Source organism: Melanotaenia boesemani, chromosome 19 (assembly GCF_017639745.1).
Source record: "Melanotaenia boesemani isolate fMelBoe1 chromosome 19, fMelBoe1.pri, whole genome shotgun sequence".
NCBI classification, from domain to species: Eukaryota; Metazoa; Chordata; class Actinopteri; order Atheriniformes; family Melanotaeniidae; genus Melanotaenia; species Melanotaenia boesemani.
Window position 1 is genome coordinate 14,778,259 of NC_055700.1, and position 20,707 is coordinate 14,798,965.

Here is a 20,707-nt window from a genome sequence, read left to right on the forward strand (position 1 = left end):
GCTCCCTGTCCTGTCTCTGGTAGTTACAGCTTCTCTCTGGTTGACTTTCTTGCTGCTGCTGCTGTTGGCTGTACATTTTCCCTCTCTTGCAAGAAAAGCTCCAAAAGCACTGTCACCACACCACAAACATTGTCAAAAGCTGAAGAGAACATTAGCATGCATTAAAGTAAAAGTGAGTAAAATGTAAATAGATATGTTTTTGCTTGTATCAAACTTGCTTTAAGTCATTATTATTATTGTAGCTTCTAGGTTAGTTTATGTACAGCCACTGCAAAACCTTGGTACATTATTGCTGACAACGGAGTCTAGATCAAGTTTCGCTTCATGTTTCAGTCTGCAGACCTGAGTTCAGAAGTTTCTGTGGCAGTGGTGTGTGCCTGGATGTTTGTGTTTAGTTGTGGATTTTAACAACATAAATAGGGAGTTTCTTCACTGGATCAAACATCCAGTGTATATCTACTGTTGTAAAATGCTGACCAATTTGTTTCTGGGCATCATTGTGGTAGCAGCTGTCTCAGAACTTTCAAACTACCAGTTCAGGCTAAATCATGACCTTCTAGAGCAAAAATAATGTCTGGCATTATTCTTTGCAATATGTTTCGTGTCTTCTCTATAAATGTTCATCTGGTTAAAGTACTGCAGAATTAGTCTCTGAGTATTTTCCATTTTGATCTATTACGCTTCTTCCTGCCCTTGCTCCTCTAGTTTCACGTCATGATTTAGGAAGTGCTTTATCTGCAAATATTCAGTCTCTTATAATGTGTTGTTGATTAGGCAGCAATTGTCCCACCCCTTCTATCACAGTATCTTTAGTGTGTGATTACATGATTTAAAGCAGCACTACTCGACTTTGGGAGATTTTCTCAGTGTGGTTACCCCGTAATGACAACTAATATGACATCCATCTTGCATCCTACCTCTACTCTGAACTCTCTCCAGCAAGTAAAAGTCTGATGTTGACTCTTGTCTGGTCTCTTGCTCTGTCTCATTCTCTCTTTCTTTTTCTTGCTTCCTTAGACAGTGTCCTCTTGTATTTCTTTGCACATTCATGCAAAACTGCCAGTTTGCTAAAATCCAGTTGCCTGTTGGAGACGTAGTGCCGTAAAGCGAAATGCTGCAAAGTTGTGAAGTGCAGTTTCTCAGTCTGGGGACATTGCTGGGCTGCGACAGCTCCAGGAATGTACATAATAAATGTCACTGGGCCATCAAAATGAGTCAAAAACAGTTTTTTTTTAAGATTCCAAAATTACATAGTGCTAGTTAAGGAAGACTATAAATGAAGTGTCTGGGCTGTTGTCTTGTGAAAACATCTTCAGCCAAAATACAAATGGTAACAATACTAGTACCAACATGCTTCATTCATAAAATAATAAAAAGAGGAAAAAGATTGTGGAAATGCTTAATTATGAATGAAGGTTGGAAGCATTCTTAAGTTTGTCTTTTCTCTGACTTTACAGGAAAATGCTTTTCCTTTCAAATTTTCAATCCTATTCTAGCTAATTCAGGAGAGTATTCATAGTTAGATTTGTTGTGATTTTTTGTCAGCCTCAGCACAGAAAGGATTTTAAACGTCTTAAAGCAGAGGTTGTGTCCAGAGTGTCCAGAGTTAAGGCAGAGACATGGCTTGTCATGCACTAATTGCAAGGTCTGGCGTTTCATTACCAGTCACGTCAGTCTTCTTGGGTGACATACTAAAACCCAGATGCATTTACTAGTGTGTAAAAGACTTTATACTACTTGCATTATAGAGAGATGTACCAAATTTATAGAAGTGCTGTGTGTGAATTTTTGTTTTTTTTTTTAATTATTTTTATTGTAGAGCTCTTTAAGTGGTCATCAAGGACAGAGAAGTGCTATTTAAATGCAGTCCATCTGTTATTTACTTACTCAGCTGCTGCCTTTCACAACATGTTAAAGTTTTTCATTTTATTCAGACATTTCTTCTTGTTCCCTCCTTCTTTTTTTACTATTTGGAAGACAGCCACATTTTGTCTTCCTTGTCATTCATTACCTTTTTATCACATCCCCTCAAAAAGCATCCAGTAGCTTCACCAATTTCCTATTACCTTTAAATTTATTTTATTTCAGTTTTACATTCCTGTTCAGGTCCATATTTGTTTTTACAAACTATTTTTATTTTGAAAATGCTTTCTGTGACCAAGCTCTTCTCCCTCTATTTTGTCTGATAATAAAATGTGTGATTTTGTTGACTTGTTGTTTTCAGACTGTTAAAGGCTACCTCCTGTTGTTTGATGTTTTGGGTGGTGGAGATGAGAAGTGTCTATATGAGCCTGTCTATCCAAAGTGAGTGCAGCACACATTGCAAACACACTTTGGTAAAGTCTGTTGTCTATTATCATAAACACATTTTAGGTGGCAAATGAAACACAAGCTAAAAATTATGTGGACACCTCAATGTTTGTGCAGCTTGCAGCGTACAGATGTGTGTGCACCACATTCCCAGACAGCATACCAGAGCAAGTCAGAGCATATTCAGTGATCTTTGTGTCCGTAGGTAGCTTCATAAGTTTAAAATAAGTTTTAAGTTGGGATTTCTATATGGAAGGTTTTCAGCAAGTAAATTTGGACATCAGTAAAACTACTGTGTGTGTGTGTGTGTGTAACAATGTGTTTGTGCATTTTTGACAGAGGAAGTCCTCGTGTAAAGGTCACCCCGGGATATAAGGAGGAGCAATGTGCCCCTGCTTTGTCTTTAGAGATGAAGAAGCCTGTTGATCTGGAGGCCCCCATTACCAGGTAGACACCTTTTTACAATCCCTTTCTCTATCTTTGTCTGTTTTGTCTGCATGATACTCCTTCATTGTCTCCCACACATTGATCGCCTCGCTCACGTTTGGATAGGCTGAGGGACATACTTACCCTGTAACCATCAGAACACTTACATTATATCTGAATGTAATTTTATTTTAGATACTACTTTACATCAATTTAAGGCCCAGACCTTTAGTTACCTCAGATTCAGTGGATTCCAATATTTTATTCTGACGCCAACAAAAATAAACAAAAGCGACCAGTTCAGAGTAGTTTAGAATGAATTAAATAAGCATTTTTAGATAATATAATGTCACACAAATGCTTAATCCAGCCCAACAAAATGTTACAAACAAAATGTGTTTTTAATTAAACTGATTAGATATTTTGGTGAGAATTTTAATCTTTTCACATGTGACACACACATTATATTGATAGACATGCCTGCTCCTCAATTCTTAGAGTGGGCCTGGATTTTTATCAAACCCTGGTTTTCATTTGAGGAAATATATTTATTCATTTGCGGTCTTCTAAATTAAACACAGAAAGGGAGGCCTCCCTTTCAAGGCTCAGAAAAATAGCACTCAAAACAAAATCAGTTTTACTTCTGCTTTGTATTTGCTTGCTTTTCACTATCCAAAGACACAGGTTTATACATGTTGAAATTCATTCACGTTATTTTGGCTCAACCAGTTTCTCCAGTGGATATTTACATTCCACAGAAAGACATTGTTTTTGTGTATGTACAAAACATTTGGCTTGATATAATGGCTCAAAAAAAGTCTCTTCATCCTCTAACGGAAAGTCAGTTTTGGCAGAGAGAGAAGGATGGCATGCAGCGAGGAGCTCAACCCTTCTACTGTTATTTAGAAAGCTGGAGGGCTGCAGAGAAACAGATGAATGGGCAGACACTGCAGGGTGCTTGAAGAGGAAAGTGATGGACATATGAAAGGAGATGGGTGGAAGTGATGAGTGACTCCTGTTGCCAGGAGTGCAAGTAATTCAAATGAGCCCCATTATTATAATCACATTGTGTCCTAAGGATGCAAATTTCTTGACCAAACTGCATTCGTCCAATTCACTTTACTTGTGTGGATGAAATTCATGTCAAGATCCCTTCTGAATACGTTTCTACATAAAGGTTTGATATGACTAATTTCCTTTTTTATATATTTTTTATTTTGCAAAGGCATTAAATCTTTAAAAATATTATAAGCTAATCTGTTATATCATTAGACATGTATTCCCAGTATAAAGATTGATCCATTAACAGACCTGCCTTTGCTTTAAACAGTATTATGAAGTTTTCCTGGTTTCACCCTGAAACATGGGTTAGATGCTTCCCCCTTTGGGTTTTGGTTCCTGGTTATACAAAAATCTTAAGACATTACACTAGACTGTTAAAATGTACCCTTTTGGTGGCTTTATTTCCTAATAAATACTAATACAAATAAATAATGCTTTTTCTACCTGAGTTTACATGAAGCAATACATGTTAAAGAAAATTTCCTTCTCAGTATGTTATAAAATATGTTTCCATAAAATCATGTGGTAAATGAGTAATTTACTCATTTTTAATAGAACAAATGCAGACAAGCCCTCTTATGAAAGAAGATAACTTAAAGAAGAGCTGTTTTACTGGAATCTTAAGTCCCTTATTGTTTATTTTGTGTATTTATTTATTTATTTTTACCATTGCAGTCACCTCCTTGTCACCCACACCTCCAGGCTCAATGTCTTTGTTTTCTGAGTGACAACTTTCTTTCAAGCAGCTTTGTTTTTGTCTGTCTTTTTGTATTGTCTACGTTTTCCATGTCTCTGCACTCAATCTGCCAATTCTCCTCCACTTGACAGAAATTATAGGTTAGTCATCTGAATGAGAGCACACTGTTGGCATTTCACAAGCACAGCTTGATTGTACAGGAGATGAGTGGGTGTCTCCTGCTGTGAGGCTGCAGTAAAAGACTTTCCTCCTCCACAGTCAGTCCACCTCGCTTACACTCTTTCCTTCTTATCATTTACCTACCAACTCAGTCCTCTTTCAGCTGTGCTTGTGTTAAATTTCTCACACATCTTCAAAGACAATCAAGTTCTTTGCACACAAAAACACAGACTTGTTTGTTCCCTTGTGTGTAAGAAGACAGTGGGACAAAGCACTGGCAGCTACATCACAACTGGTCAGTGAAACTGCCAGAGCACAGCTGGATGATGAATAGTGCTCTGTTTTCTGTCTTAACTACCACCCCTGTGTTACTTGTGACTGACTCCTCCACTGTCTTTTTTTTTTATTCATTTCTTTTTAAACAATATATTCCTTTTTGTGTTCTATTTTTTCCCCACCAGTCTGCAGACCCTCCAGGAGGATTTACTAGTTTGTACTGCAGATGGCTACCTTCATGTACTGCACTGGGATGGGCTAGGCTGCAATGGCCGTAAGGCAATCTGCCTTACTACAATCCCCTTTTCATTAGACCTGCAGTCTGCTCGAGGTTTGAGAACACCCATGAACACTTCAAAAAATGTCTTTTTTTTTTATTTTATTAGAAAAGCATTTCAGTGTTGAATTTCCTGAAAATCTCACACCTGTTTATGTGTAGGTGGGCCCTCTCTGGACCTGGAGGGCGTTTATATCCATTGTATGGAGTATTGTGTGACTCTGGACGGCTTCGCTGTGGTTCTAAGTGATGGACGCTTGGGCTTTATAACACCGCTGAGCAACACCATAATCGCAGATGTAAGATTTTCACAGACATTATTCAAGGAGATTCTGCAGAAGACATGTTCATTCTCACATTTGCTTGTTCACATTAATCAAATGGTGGCATCTGATGCCATCCTACTTTATTTTTTCAAATATGTAGGTGTTGTGAAATGTACCAGCTCTGCCCCACATGTAGATTTGGGCCCAACTGCTCCCAGTTTAAGAGGAGTGAGCTAAGTGATCCATCAATGAACAATCCATGTGAAAAGTGCTGCAAGAACTCAATTGGAATCATAAAATATGGTGCCTGTCTATTAATGTTTACAATAACTCCATAGCTTGTAGTTATAAATCAAGCTTTATCATCCATGTGAAATACACTAAATTGCTAAAAGTACTGGCTCACCTGCCTTGACTCTGTTACGAATATAATAGAAATCTCATTTTTAATCAAATGAGATCAGACACTGATGTTGGACAAGAAGGCCTGGCTTTCATCCTCCCCTCTAATTCATCCCAAAGGTGTTTTATCAAGTTGAGGTCAGGACTCTGTGCAGGCCAGTCAAGTTAATCCACACCAAACTCTCTCATCCATGTCTGTATTGACCTTGCTTGTCATGTTGGAACAGGAAAGGGCCTTTCCCAAACTTTTCCCACAAAGTTTGGAGCATGGAATTGTCTAAAATCTCTTTGTACACTGAAGCATTCAGAGTTTCTTTTACACTTTGCATTGCTTTTGGTGATGTATGGCTTGGATGCAGCTGCTCGGCCTTGGAAACCCAGTCCATGAAGTTCTCCTCACACTGTTCTTGAGCCAATGTGAAGGCTTAAGTTTGGAGCTCTGTAGCAATCGACTCTGCAGAAAGTGTCCGATCTTTGCGCCTGATTGTTTCCACCTTGTTCTGATACCACTGACAGTTGACTGTGGAATTTTTAGGAGTGAGGAAATTTTACAACTGAACTAGTTGCACAGGTGGCATCCTGCCACAGTACCACGCTTGAATTCACTGAGCTCTTGAGAACGACCCAATCCTTTAACAAATGTTTGTAGAAACATGTAGTATGCATGCCTCGGTGCTTGATTTTTATACACCTGTGGCCATGGAAGTGATTGGAACACCTGATTTCAGTTATTTGAATGGATGAGTGAATACTTTTGGCAGTATAGTGTAAACCAGATTGAGAAATTCAGGTATGTGCATGTGCAAGACGTGTGCAATTCTTTTTTTTAAGTGAGGATTGGGCCCATTGTGCTACAGTCTATTGATGTTAAAACAAAGGTTAAACATAAGTTGCAAAGCTATGAAAAATTCTAGTTGTCATGCCACTGACCAGCTGATTTATCCCCATAAAGCCAGACAGGGAACCTACACAGACCTATTTCAAAGCAGAAACTGCTCATCTGTATAATGATTTTTCAGTTTAGTAATGATAACCATGCTTTGTGGTTATTCAGTTTTCAGTTAGTGACACAGTGAAAACCTGTTCTCTAAGGATACCCTATATTTTCATTTGGAGGGGATCTAACAGTTTAGGCATTGGTATATGTAAACTGAATCTTCTTTATCTTTTGAGTGTTGCATTTTAAACAAATCAAAGGTGTTCTGGGTGGTCTCAGAAATGTTTCACTGGATAACAGGAGCAGCTGTAGCCTCGGTTTCCCACAGAGATAACGCTTTCGGAGAACAGTTATCCAAACTGATTATGCAATGTGTTCAGGTGAACAGAGTTGAATGTGTTTTAAACTGGGCATCATGATTTTTAAATGATTAGATATCATGTTAATATTTTTCAGTAACATTGCTTTCAGCTATTAGTGTTCTTGGCAGGATGTAAGCAGCTATTTTTGCATCCCTAAGAGGTATTTATTCATATCCAAAATGGGCAAGTGGAGCTTATCATTAGCATTTTGGCTGGGAGTGATGGTCATAAAACTGGACAGTGGGTGTTGAGGTTGCCATGACAATGTAAATATGCACACAGATATAAATGTCAAATCAAAATCATGACCAAGCAGTCTCTGGAATATGTTCAACACTCTGCTAACCTGGGAAAAGGCACTTTTTTTTACTAACTGTTAATTTATAAACCTTTGTGTGTCTGTTTGTGTGTGTGTTTCTCCAGCAGCTACAGGGAGTCTGGGCCGCAGATGTGAATGACGGCACCTGTGTGGCTGTCAACAATAAGTACAGACTGATGGCTTTTGGTTGTGCCAGGTCTGTAAAACTGTTTCTCCCTCTGTCTATATGTCTACAATACAGTGTTGGGTGTGTTTGCTTGCATATGTGTGTTACAGGAAGATTGTTGTCCATGTGGTATGTGTCCACTGTGAGAATCTTGTCAGTTAGTGTTTGCAGTGGCAACCTAGTGTGTGCTTGTCAGGATCTCTTCATGTATTATGCAATCTGCCAGGTTGGCAGGAATTTCCTTACAGAGTGCTTCCTTCTGTTCTCACTGTTTTCAGTCTTTTTCTTTTTTTTGTCTTTTAAGCTTTTTGATATATCATACACCCCAAACAGTGTTTTAATTATTTGTGTAATTATAACCCAGAAAGTCCTTAGTATACTTAGTCAAGCATATTATGATCTAAGAGCAGGTACTGATTCTTTTTCCTATTTCATTACAGCGGCTCAGTGCTGGTGTACATGATAGACAACACGACAGGATCCATGCAGCTCTCCCACAAACTGGAGCTCACACCAAAACACTATCCAGGTTTCATTCAAACACTCCATCCTTTTCTTACCCATCTCACCTCATCTTAGCCCTACATAAATCCCTCTTCACGTATTCTTCTTAGCTCACATTCTCTCTTTTGCGCTGCAAAGTCTTGTGCTTCTTAGTTTACATCTGTTTCTTTCAGACTGCAGTATGATGTAATGTTGTAGCCCCCTCTAGTGGGTAGGCTGCCATATTGCCCACTCTGTCAGCGTTTGTTTATTTATTTATGGCTGGTCATGTTCTCAGCATGAAGGGATGTTACCTTTGTACTCTGAGTGTAAGTTCAGATGCATCCCAAATACAAATTAAGTTCAAAAGTTTTTTTTTTTTTTTTGCTCTGCACAAATTCTTCTCTAAGTGACGCAACAGTATTGTACTAGGCATACACAGATAATTTCCTTTTCTTTTTTTTCGCATTTTGTGTGTTTTGTTGTAATAGATATTAATAGTAAGTAGCCTTGTCTGTTATAAAAATGTAATTCTAGAAATCTTGATTTTCGTAGAACAAAAAAGCAGTTCATTTGCTTGTTTCAGAGAATGTACATACCTTAATTTCAAAATTCATTGTACAGCTAAAGATTGGGTTTTTGCCATATTGATTGGTGTCATTCAGAGATTTATTTATTCATGATTTAAAAGTAAATCCAGCAAACATATAGATGAACTGACTGTCCAGTTAAGGATAATGTTAAAACCACTGAATCAATACAATGTGTGTGAGGAAATAAGGCTTATTTTAAAGTTTTAACTGTTAAAATATAGGTCTTAATGAAGTAATGATGTAATATAAAATAGAAGGAAATACTGGTTTATTTGTTCAGTGCACCATTACCCCTGGAATACAGTTAATATTTTACACATAACAGCAAAATTTTCTCACTGAAATTAAAGATGTTTTAATACTTTGCCTGTTTAGACATCTATAACAAGACAGGCCCTGTCAAGCTCATCTGCTGGTCACCTGACTGCAGCGTTGCCATGGTTACATGGGAGTGTGGTGGCTTGTCACTGTGGAGTGTCTTTGGAGCTCAGCTCATCTGCACTTTGGGAGAGGACTTTGCGTAAGTGGATGAAAACACTCACACATGCACACAGAGCTCTAAACACCTCAAATATAATTTATTACACCCCAAACACACAACCATGGTCGGGGTGCTTTAGTGAAATCATATTCTTAACTAGACATTTCTAGTTAAATAAAGTTTTCTTGCTGTGTTTTTTTAAGATGTTCATACTCTTTTCTCTCAGGTATCGTTCTGATGGTACTAAGAAGGATCCCCTTAAAATCAGCTCTATGGTACGTAGATTTAAGTGCTGCCCTTTTGTATCATTTTAGTGTTTTGTTACTAATGTGTATACCAACAGTTGCTCTTTGCCCCTCTCCAGAGCTGGGGAGCAGAGGGTTATCACCTGTGGGTGCTCCCTAACAAACAGGACAAGAGGAAACAGGAGGAGCAACAGGATGTGGAAATGAATTCACCTCCTCACCCCTCCCTGCAAGCTGGCATACTGCAGTTCCACTTCATTAAGAGTGCCCTCACAGTCAACCCCTGCACGGTGAGAACTACAATGGAAACTCATCACCACCCACACACACAAACAAACAAGCAATAGCATTAAACATTTACGCTCTGTTCTCTTCTCTCTCGGGTGTACAGAGCAACCAGGAGCAGGTGTTACTCCACGGTGAAGACAGACTCTACCTGACCTGTGGTGACCCATCACAGATCCACAGCTCCTCTGACGCACACACACACATACACCCACGAGATGGCAGCCCGTTGCACCAACCCCCCAGCCCCGAATCCTCTCTCTCTCAGGGACTCAGCACTTTACTGGGACACAAGCACTGGCATGTGGTCCAGGTAAGGGTGTACACACCTCACACCTAGTAGAGACAACCATCTAGGAATATTTCTTGGTTGTCACTCTTCTAAAAAGCAACATTGCAGTCTCATCTTTAGCTGAGACTTTTAACTCATTTACAGCATAATGTAATTGTGGAGAAATGTTACATTACATCATGTCAGTTTATGATCTCATAAATGGTCTCGTTATTCACTCCTTTCATTTGTTTGTGATAAAGATGCATTTACTCAAATACTTGAAGCACAAGGAACCGTTTCCTGAGCCAACAGTTATTTTCTGGGCTGTTAAGAACAAATGAAAACAAACAATAAAATGATGTAACAGCTAATTGCAAATACAGATCAAATCACATATTGGCTCTTAACTCATTAAAACAGTGTGTGTATGACGTTTAGTTCACTAACTTGGGTTCTTTTTTATTTTTTAGATTCACAGCACATACCTAGAGAGCAACTGGCCTATACGGGTAAGTGCACAAGTGTGTGTTTTCTGTTCTGTCTGCTTAAATGGTTGGAAAACTCAATCCAACAAAACACATGCACAGTAGTTATAAAATGTTTTCACACCCTTATTAAGGCTGTGTTCATAATGTGATGTACTCCATTAATTTCAAAACTTCAGTTTGTGGTTGATATTGTCCTTGTTTTTAAGAGACTGGGTGCATATTTCTAAATTTAGCTCACCCTGATGTTTTTCTTCTTTTTAAAAGGCTTTGTCTAACTCCCTTAAGTTATTGCAACCAATGCAGAAGATTATTGTCACATGTGATGAGCAACTAGTGCTTCCTAGAAAGTGCAATGCTGTTATTTCATTGTCACCAGATCTTTCCTTTCCTCGTTTCATCTTATTAATTCTGGAGTAACATCCTGGAAGTGACGTGACGTCATCTGAGGAACTTGTTTACATGTTTACTTACAGTTATAGTTTTAACCATGCAACGTGCTCAGATTCTAAAATATGTGTTTATAAAGTAGCAATGGGTACAGTATAGGCTTATTGTGCTTTTAAAACAAGCGTTTTCATATGCAGGATTATAACTTTTAAGGGTGTTGGTTATGTTTTCCTTTTTCCTTTCGGAGAGCTTGGTTGTCATTGTGGAACTACAAAGCCTATTTTGTTGACTTATCACTGTACAAGCAAAGTTGAAAATGTGATAACACCCATCAATCAAACTATCAACCATGTGTTTAGTTTTTGTGTTATTTTATGTTCCAAGTCAACACTTCAAATTGTTATATGATTTCCTCTCTGTGCGTGTAGTTTGCAGCCATTGACACAGCAGGCCAGTGCATGGCTGTTGCAGGGAGGCGGGGCTTTGCACACTACTCCTTATTCACACGGAAATGGAAGCTGTTTGGGAACATCACTCAGGTATATTTGTATAATATAGTAGAATAAAAAAGTAGAATAAAAGAATATGAACACCTCTCTGACTGGATTCAGTACGGTTATCATTAAATGGCTCAAAGGTTGTAACTATCTCCACTTGAAACTGTATTTCTTGCTCTGCACAGCAATTAAAAAAAAAAAAAAAAAAACTTCAGGGTTGGACATTTTTATTTAGCTTCAAGTTAAAAATATAAATGACAAAGTATTTGTGTTTGCTTTTTTGTCATAGGAGCAGAACATGACAGTGACAGGAGGTCTGGCTTGGTGGAATGACTTTGTAGTGGTGGCATGCTACAATTGTACCGACCAGCAAGAGCAGGTAAGCAGGATGCATTGCTAATGTACAGTATTGCTGATTAATGCCATCTTGGTAAAAGCTGTTTGTCTCATTATGGTGTCTTCCCTTTTTGACACTAGTTAAGGCTCTATCAACGCTCATCCAACCTGGACAATGCCTTCGCCTCAGTCACTAAGCTGCACTCAAACACATTGCTGCTCAATGTCTTCAGAGACATGGTCATCCTGTTCAGAGCTGACTGCTCCATCTGCCTCTATAGTATAGAGAAAAGGAACGACAGGTGGGTTCTTGTTTTATAAAGGACTCCGCTCTTAACTTTACAACTTCTTGCCCTCTGGCAAAGACAGTACTTAGAAGATGTCTTCAAAGCATGTTTATGATTTTATGCCCAAGGCCACCAGTAGTGCTTAGTTTTTTTAAGTGGAATTTCTCCTCTAAAGATTTATGTTTTTTTTTTTTTTGTTTTTTTTGGGGGGGAGGCACCAGAACATCTCTTTGGATGCTCCTTAGGTTTTTGCTTTGTAGATTTGGCAAATGCAATGCTTATGATTCAGCCAGATGCACCCGGGCATGTTTCACAAGCAGCTTTATACTTTAATGAAAATCTGTTTCTGACCGAAGATGCCAAAAACACTGAAACTGCAGACATTGAGTTGTATCACAGCATTAAGTCCCGAAGTCTACCTGTCAAACAGTTTTCACCACAAATGATCAGAGGTTCACCCACTGCAAAACGCATTATGTTTTACTGTAACACAGATCCTTTTTATAGAGACAACACCAGGTATAGGTTTGTTGGAAAATTCTTAGCTGAAGTTGTGGGAATACATAAAGAAAATTTTAAGACACAATAAAATTTCTATTTTACCCAACTAATTCAAACATGTACAGTCTGACATTCAAACAATAAGCATAAGAGGAGAAATGCTCCAGACTTGCCTCCAGTGAAATCCTGTCACCAGCTTTTTTTTCCCTCCTAATGCAGTGATGCTTCTAATTATCTACAATTTTGCACTTGTAATTCCAGTCCAAACCCATCCGTCTATGTGGAGTTGCTGCAGGAGGTGTCCATGTCTCGCTACATCCCTCACCCAGCGCTCGTCGTCTCTGTCACACTCACGTCTGTGCGAACAGAGACTGGCATCACACTGAAAGCCCCGCAGCAGGTAACACAGAAGCAGTTATAAACATATCCTCAATGAGCTTTAACCAGATTTATGTTAAAATCTGTGTGTGCGTGTCCATGTCAGGCCTGCATGGCAGAGAGCATCATGTTAAATCTGGCTGGCCAGTTGATCATGCTGCAGAGGGACCGGTCAGGACCACAGGTACGAGAGAAAGAGACACCGGCAATCAACAAGAAGTTGGTGAGTCCAAATTCCTCTCATTGGTGTTTTGAATTTGTAACTTAATATATTTCTCTAATCGTTTTCTTTCCTATTCTAGTTACCATTCTGTCCTCCTGTTGTGCTGGCCCAGTGTGTGGAGAACGTGTGGACAACCTGTCGCTCCAACAAGAAGAAGCGACATCTGCTGGAGGCTCTGTGGTTGTCCTGCGGAGAAGCAGGAATGAAAGTATGGCTGCCGCTGTTTCCTAGGGACCATCGTAAGCCACACTCATTCCTCTCCAGACGCATAATGCTGCCCTTCCACATCAACATCTACCCTTTGGCGGTGCTGTTTGAGGACGCCCTGGTGTTGGGGGCAACCAATGAGACTGTGCTCTATGACGGGATGCAGGGACCCTCAGAGCCACTGGAGGCACTGTTTCCCTACTGTACAGTAGAGAGGACCTCCCAGATCTACCTCCACCACATCCTGAGGCAGCTGCTTGTTCGCAACCTGGGTGAACAGGTATGTGGAGCATCATTAGAGCTTAGAAAAAGGAGTGACAATACAAACAGCTAAAAGTACTTAATGTTTCCCCTTGCAGGCTTTGATGTTGGCTCAGTCATGTGCCTCCCTCCCCTACTTCCCCCATGTCATGGAGCTGATGGTCCATGTGGTACTGGAAGAAGAGGCAACTTCACGAGAACCCATACCCGACCCTCTGCTGCCCACCGTGGCTAAGTTCATCACTGAGTTCCCCCTCTTCCTCCAGACCATCGTCCACTGTGCCAGAAAGACTGAGTACGCCCTGTGGAACTACTTGTTTGCAGCTGTGGGGAACCCCAAAGATTTGTTTGAGGAGTGTCTCATGGCTCAAGATCTGGACACAGCAGCCTCCTACCTAATCATTCTTCAGGTAGTACCTGGGATTGAACGACAAAAAAAAAGACAAAACATAGTGAACACTCTTTTTCAGATGACACAAAGTCAAATATAATTATACTCTTGTATCACTGTGTATATATAACAAAATGTTTTTAATCTTTCCTCCTGGTCTTCTTTTTCCTGTAAGAACATGGAGGTTCCAGCGGTGAGCAGACAACATGCCACTCTTCTCTTCAACACTGCACTTGAACAAGGCAAGTGGGACCTCTGCCGGCACATGATCCGATTTCTCAAAGCCATAGGCTCAGGGGAGATGGATACTCCACCCCCAACGCCCTCTACTCAGGTAAAGAACAATTCACATCAGTTCAACACTCGATCCCCTTGACTTCCTTCTTTCTCCACCATCACAGCCATACAAAACCATGCAGGACATGTTAGTAGAAGCAGAACTTGATTTTTAACAGTTTGACTATTTCTGCCTGCAAGCACATGTGGTGGAATATAATAAATACTTGGTTTTGTGTCATTTCTGGGAATATTATCAGGATCAGAACTTCACTGCTGTGTAACTGTGACATATACTCATAAATGCTTAAATAAGCATGGATATGTAATATTTCCTCAGGAACCCAGCTCAACTGGAGGTTTCGAGTTCTTTAGAAATCGCAGCATCAGTTTGTCTCAGTCAGCAGACTCCATCTCCACAGGAAAGTTCAACCTGCAGAAGACCTTCAGTATGCCCACTGGAGCTTCTGCCAAAGGGTACCGACACACACTCTGTTGACCAGCAGTGTTAGAATTCTATTTTATTCTTAACATTAACATCCAACCTTTTCCACACGCTCTTTTTCTGTGCCGTTTCCTCTTGCCAGTCGGGATGTGGAGTGTGCAGAGAACATGTACATTGATATGATGCTCTGGCGCCATGCCCGTCACCTCCTGGAGCAGGTTCGCCTCCGTGACTTGGGATGCTTTTCTGCACAGCTGGGTTTCGAGCTCATCGGCTGGTTGTGCCGCGAGCGAAACCGTGTGGCCCGAGTTGAAGACTTTGTTTCAGCTTTGAAGAGACTCCACAAGGACTTCCTCTGGCCGTTCCCTGTTATCCCACTGGGAAGCCTGAGCTCACCACTGAAGAACGGACGCTGTCGCACAGGTGGGTCAACAATAAGAATAGAGACTGATGCAAAATATGATCTGATATTCTGTTGAATATTATTGATTTAAATGGCTCAATGTGCACCTTTAACTTCAATTATAAAAGTCCTGCTTAACCAAATGCTTTTTTTTGTTCTTCAAAGTGTTGAGTACACGGCTGTTGAAATCCCAGTCTGCAGACAGTCTGCTGAACAGTGATATGGACACAGCACCACCTTCAACAGCTCCCACCAACCACACCTGGATGGATGGGCTTAGTCAGGGGGCCAAAGACATGGACACAGCCTCATCTGGTCATTCCAACCAACACTCACCACAGACACATGACGCCTTCCTGTCACTCCTCACTAATAAAGGTAAAAAGGTGTCTAAAAACCATCGAAATATAGGAAGAAACTCAAGCTGAGTGATAAATTACTAGTTATTTTTGAAAGTGAAGTGCGTTGAACAGCTTTTTCACTTGTCCTCCTCTAGTCGAGGAGTACAGCATTGGCTCGGCCACAGACCTGACAGAGACCAGCTCTGTGGTGGATGGGGACTGGATGATGGTTGATGAGAACTCCTCCACTTTGAGTCTGAGCCAGGCTGAGCTGGAGCATATCTCCATGGAGCTGGCCAACAAAGGCCCACACAAGTCTCAGGTGCAGCTCAGGTGCGGTCTGAGTCTGATTTGATTATTTAGTTTTTCTTTCACATGAAGACAAAGCTGATTTTATTTTATTTTATTTATTTATTTACACGTTTATATCCTTCAGGTACCTCCTCCATGTTTTCATGGAAGCGGGTTGTCTGGAGTGGTGTGTTGTGATTGGTTTGATCCTGCGGGATGCAAACGTCATCAAGCAGATGATCAGCTTCCTGGACAGCCCCGAGGTTCCTCCTGAAACTGTGCAAAGCATCCGAAACGGCTTATTGGCTGTGGATACATGGGCCTCCACTGACTGGTAGGTGTACACTGCTCTACAGATGACATCCCAGTCTTGTCTTGCTAACGCTTTTCTCTCCACTTTTGCCAATCTCTCTCCAGCTTGGGATACAAACCTTTTCTCAATCTGATCCAGCCACAGCTTCAACAGCTGATGGAGTCGACATCTGAGCAGGTGCAGCCCGAAGCTTTCCAACCCACCAACCAGAGCTCCAAGCTTGGTGGCTCTGAAGGGCTGGCAGGAGCTGCGGTACCTCGAGCCGAAGACAGCAGGGGAGTAACGGCTCCTCTGGGCTTGACCTTGCCCTCCCTTGAACCAGCAGGTGTTTTTTCCCGTCCCCCTTCTGAGGACTGTCCACCTGAGCAGACAGAGGAGCAAGGAGACGAGGAGGGAGCCTATGACTGCACCTTGTCTTGAACAACAAGACTTGTGAACTTGAGTGAAAGAGATGAGGAATCAGCAGCGGATGACTGGAAATAGACTATTTTTGTGGGTGTTTGGGAATGAATGTGTGTGCGTGCGTGCGTGCGTGCGTGCGCACAGAAAGTACCTCTTTTTTTGCAGGTTCTTACTTCAGTCAGTATTATACAACCTTAAGAATTGCCCTTTGTTTCAAGTAGAGCCCCCATGGATACTGAGCTCACAGCAGCTCAAATGGCTGCCAGGGTTCAGTTCTAACATTTCACCACAACGGGTTGTTAGAGAGGAAAAAAAAAGGTCACCTGTGTCAGGTCTTAATCCTACTTTGAGGTGTTGGGAAGCTCATAAAAGCACCATGTTTTTTTGTTTGTTTTGTTGGGTAAATCCAAAGAGTGAGAGAAACAGTTCAGAGTGTAGTTAATCATCATGCTGCGTTGCTAAGCATATTGTAGAACAAAGCTTCACCATTTACAAGATGCACTGAGCCTACAGCAAGTGTGCACAAGAGATGTTTCATACTTTCATACCTCATTATTTTTAAACTATTTTGATACCTTTTTCAATAATGTAATGAAACAGGACAAATTATACTATTTTTCTACCAACTGTCCCTCGGTAAAGAAAAAAAATGCTTCTAATATGAATTCTGTGTCGTTCTTGGAAAAGTTAAAGGATATCTGCGATTATCTCTGTGAGGAATACACCTTCTTGGGAGTCCCAGCCCAGCAGTGTTTGAGCCAGAATCCTCTGCCTGTACCCCCCACCCCCGTGTGTGGAACAGATATTCAGACAACAAGCAAAGCAGATCAGTATTGACCATTTTTAAAAAAAAGATTTCAGGCAAAAACACACTCATGCTACCAAAAACCAAATCTTATAATGCTTTATTAAACTTTTAAATGTGGCTTCAGTTTCTCTTCACCTGTTAGAAGCTTGAAATGTGTTACCCATCGTAAGTGGAGAATATTGTTAATGAGCCATTTTAAATTTTTTTTTTTTTTTTTTTTTGGACCTATAGCATGTTTGGTATTCCCTTGTCAGCAGTGTTAAAAGTGAGACTTCTGTGTACTTTTAAATTGAGGAAGTAATTTTATTGACATCATCTGATAAGGACTTCATTTTCGTCCAGTTCACCATGCATATCACATTTGATTCTGTGTGCTTGAGTGTGGGTTTCTGAATGCGTGCACCACATTATGTTCATAATGTGTTGACAAGATTTATGACTTTGATCACTCGGGATTGATTTTATTGCATTAGTCCTCATTATTAATATTATTTATTGGCATTATAGCTGAGTGATCATTGCTGAATTGATTAAATAGAGATTTGTTTTATTGACTGATATCTTTTCCCACTTTTAGTAATCAGAGTGGTGCATTGGCTGTCAACCACAAGCACTGAACCGTTTGTGGAGTAAGTCAGTATTACATTGTGCAATGTATTGAAATGTTACTCAAGCTTTATGTTCACCACTTCTTTTCTGTTTCTGTGTCATTGTAGACAAACATATTTTATAGGTTTGTTTCTGCTTTGTGTAATCTGTTGAAATTTTAGGCTCTTAAACGGTTTGCTTCATGAATTTCCCTTGCAGTACTCTAAAGGGACGTGGTGTTGCTGTTGAAACTGTGTTCCAGCGAGCGCTAACTTCACTCTGAACAAGCCTACAGCTACACTATGCTACTCCCGCTGTAAGCTTTACTTGACTTGAAAACGGTAATTTGATGAACCAAAGACTTTTAACGTCCCAGAGGCCTTTTGTTGAAACTGGTCGCTTCGTCTGAATGCTAAAGTCATTATGCAGAGGGAACAAAAACCTCAAATACACACTCGTCCCAACCCCCTCACCAGAAACATCACCACCAATGCTCTAATACTGATGGCATATGACAATTTCCTACGGAAATGAATATTGCAGAGCTTTTATGGTTTCTTTCTCTGCGGGGGGAGGAGCAGTCGGTCAGCAGGGGTGTGTTGGTGGACAGCGCTCCCCCTCCCTGCTGTGTACAGTTTAAGAAGTATTGCCTGTTGACTCAGAGTAAAGTTTCTCTGGGCCAACAGACATCATCAGTGCAGTGTAAAGATACTCTCTTGTACATTTGCGTTTTCTACTCATGTTTGGTTTTCTACTTCATTTTTTTCCTTGTAAATAAAGACCAATAAATTATTTTTAAAATGGTTTCTTTGCTTCAACCAGCTTTTTGCATAAACATGACAAAACCACTGTACAAGAAGGATGATGCAAAACACATTATTGTAAGAAGCATTTTAATTGCTGTACAAGTGCTAACTTAATTCAAGCTTTTTGCATGTTAAATCATCCTGTCCATTCAGCAGATGGATACCCTGTTAACCAAAATCAACCCCAATTATCACCACTAATACTTTTTGTGAAAATGATCAGTCTCATCAAAAATTTGAACATTCAAAACAAAAAAAAACTAGTGAAACAAATATGATTGAACAGCCAATAAACATTTTTTTAACATATTTAATATAAGTAATAAAAAATAAATGACATCCTTTATTATTAAGACATGTTCAACAAGTGTCCCAGAAAAAAAAATATTTTAACAGATGATTTCATGGACAATGTAAATGTTTTTCTATTTTCTGATGCAGGGGGGGTGGGAGCTACATCCAAGTGAGTTTGCACTTGACATGAAAAACAAGATGTGCAGTACTCGGTCAGTTACATTAATACGTTAGATCAGGCAAACTCAGGGTTTTCAATGTATCCCTGCTCCAACATACCTGACTCAAATTAACAGTCCTTGTGCAGAACCTCATAGGCTGTCGGATCCACTGAATTAGAATCAAGGGTTGCTGGAGCAGGGACACATAGAAAACCTGCAGGACTGCGGTCCTTGTAGGACAGAACTGAGTCGCCCTGGATTAGATTCTGTCGCTAAGTTGAGCATCCAGATTCACTTTCTCCTTGAGGAGTTTCTTTCACTTGTATATATGCATTTTAAGCTCTCTAGCAGCTTTAGTCAAACAGTGGGAGCACCATCAGTGTAGGAGGAGGAATTTCACAGCATTCATGTCAAACATTTCCTTGTTCTGTCCCACATGTACAGCAGCTCCTCCCAGGTTCTCACTACCTTATTCATCCCATTTAATACCAGAAGTATAAAGTGAAACAGTGAAACGTCTTGAAATATTCAAACTTTATCATACATATCAACCTGAACAATAAACAGATTTTCTATGTAATTTAGAAAGATATTAACTTAAGAGTGGTTAAGAAATAAAGCCTTTTCTGTTAGACTCTACATATGAGCCTAAAGTGTTACATATATTGTCTATTTAACAGACTAAATCCATCTTCTGTGATTTAAGTCAGTCCATGTCACCGCACAGCTTGGCATGTATCTGGGTGTTTTCTTGTTAAGACTCGACTGTTTTGTAATTTCCTTTTCATTAGATGTTAAAAATCAAAGGACAAAATTAAGACATCTTTGAAGCCCTAATCACAAAGCAGTTCCTGCACCATTAACTATCCTGTTAACTGATTACTAGTAACCTAATGCACAACTTAAGAGTAGTTAGTGAAAACCTCAGTGATCCTGCTGGCCAGCTGTCTGATCAGCTGTTGCTCATGTTGTGACTTCATCACTAACAGATGTGGAGCAGCATGGAGCTTCTCAGCAGCAGCATCTGTTCCAGAGTCAGCTATTATTGAATTAACTTAAATGACCATACCATTTCTGTTCGTTTCCATATAATATGCAGAACACTGGCACGTGAAATGTGCTTTGGTAATCCATCAAAGTGAACAGAATGTGTGCTTTAACTATTGTGACTTACAGAACACAAATGCACAAAATAAAACACACTGGTATGGTCCTTTAAATAAAAATAAAAACATATTTTTATCTTACAGTTGAGACGACGGCAGACGCAGATTTGATTGTTTGCTTATTAAGGTGAACTTCAGCCCAAATGCTGCAAACAAACAAAGAGCATAGAAGGGGACAGTCTGCTGAAGGCTGTGACAGATGTCAACTCCAGTCTTGTCCAGACCATCCTTGACATACATAAAAACACCACACAGAGTGGCACTTGATAGCTTTTAAGACGACTGAGACATTTGTGCCCACATCAGTAAACTTTTTGAGTATCTTTGGAAGCAAAACTTTAAGGCCTCCTTTTATGATGCTTCTTGTTTTGTGTGACCACGCCACCTTGCTGGCAGTAACACAGAGTGATGTTATGGTTGGTAGATCTCCCATGAAC

At 40.1% G+C, this 20,707-nt stretch overlaps 1 protein-coding gene across 2 annotated transcripts in view; it reads left to right on the forward strand.

The window, feature by feature from the left end:
• ric1 (RIC1 homolog, RAB6A GEF complex partner 1) overlaps positions 1–18,649 on the forward strand; it is a 32,533-nt gene extending 13,884 nt beyond the window's left edge. Inside the window, exons 3-27 of one of the 2 annotated variants that reach the window (XM_041970860.1) lie at positions 2,225–2,304; positions 2,650–2,757; positions 5,116–5,261; positions 5,370–5,506; positions 7,598–7,689; positions 8,100–8,188; positions 9,111–9,255; positions 9,443–9,491; positions 9,581–9,751; positions 9,853–10,059; positions 10,491–10,529; positions 11,324–11,434; positions 11,682–11,771; positions 11,870–12,030; positions 12,778–12,916; positions 13,001–13,117; positions 13,197–13,604; positions 13,684–13,995; positions 14,152–14,310; positions 14,593–14,729; positions 14,840–15,120; positions 15,266–15,478; positions 15,597–15,774; positions 15,878–16,066; positions 16,150–18,649. In XM_041970860.1, the coding sequence (XP_041826794.1) occupies positions 2,225–2,304; positions 2,650–2,757; positions 5,116–5,261; positions 5,370–5,506; positions 7,598–7,689; positions 8,100–8,188; positions 9,111–9,255; positions 9,443–9,491; positions 9,581–9,751; positions 9,853–10,059; positions 10,491–10,529; positions 11,324–11,434; positions 11,682–11,771; positions 11,870–12,030; positions 12,778–12,916; positions 13,001–13,117; positions 13,197–13,604; positions 13,684–13,995; positions 14,152–14,310; positions 14,593–14,729; positions 14,840–15,120; positions 15,266–15,478; positions 15,597–15,774; positions 15,878–16,066; positions 16,150–16,465 (4,074 nt within the window). In that variant the 3' untranslated portion in view covers positions 16,466–18,649. The remainder of the gene's footprint in view (positions 1–2,224; positions 2,305–2,649; positions 2,758–5,115; positions 5,262–5,369; positions 5,507–7,597; positions 7,690–8,099; positions 8,189–9,110; positions 9,256–9,442; positions 9,492–9,580; positions 9,752–9,852; positions 10,060–10,490; positions 10,530–11,323; positions 11,435–11,681; positions 11,772–11,869; positions 12,031–12,777; positions 12,917–13,000; positions 13,118–13,196; positions 13,605–13,683; positions 13,996–14,151; positions 14,311–14,592; positions 14,730–14,839; positions 15,121–15,265; positions 15,479–15,596; positions 15,775–15,877; positions 16,067–16,149) is intronic. The other variant, XM_041970861.1, reaches the window with a different exon arrangement.
• Positions 18,650–20,707: the final 2,058 nt, after the last annotated feature.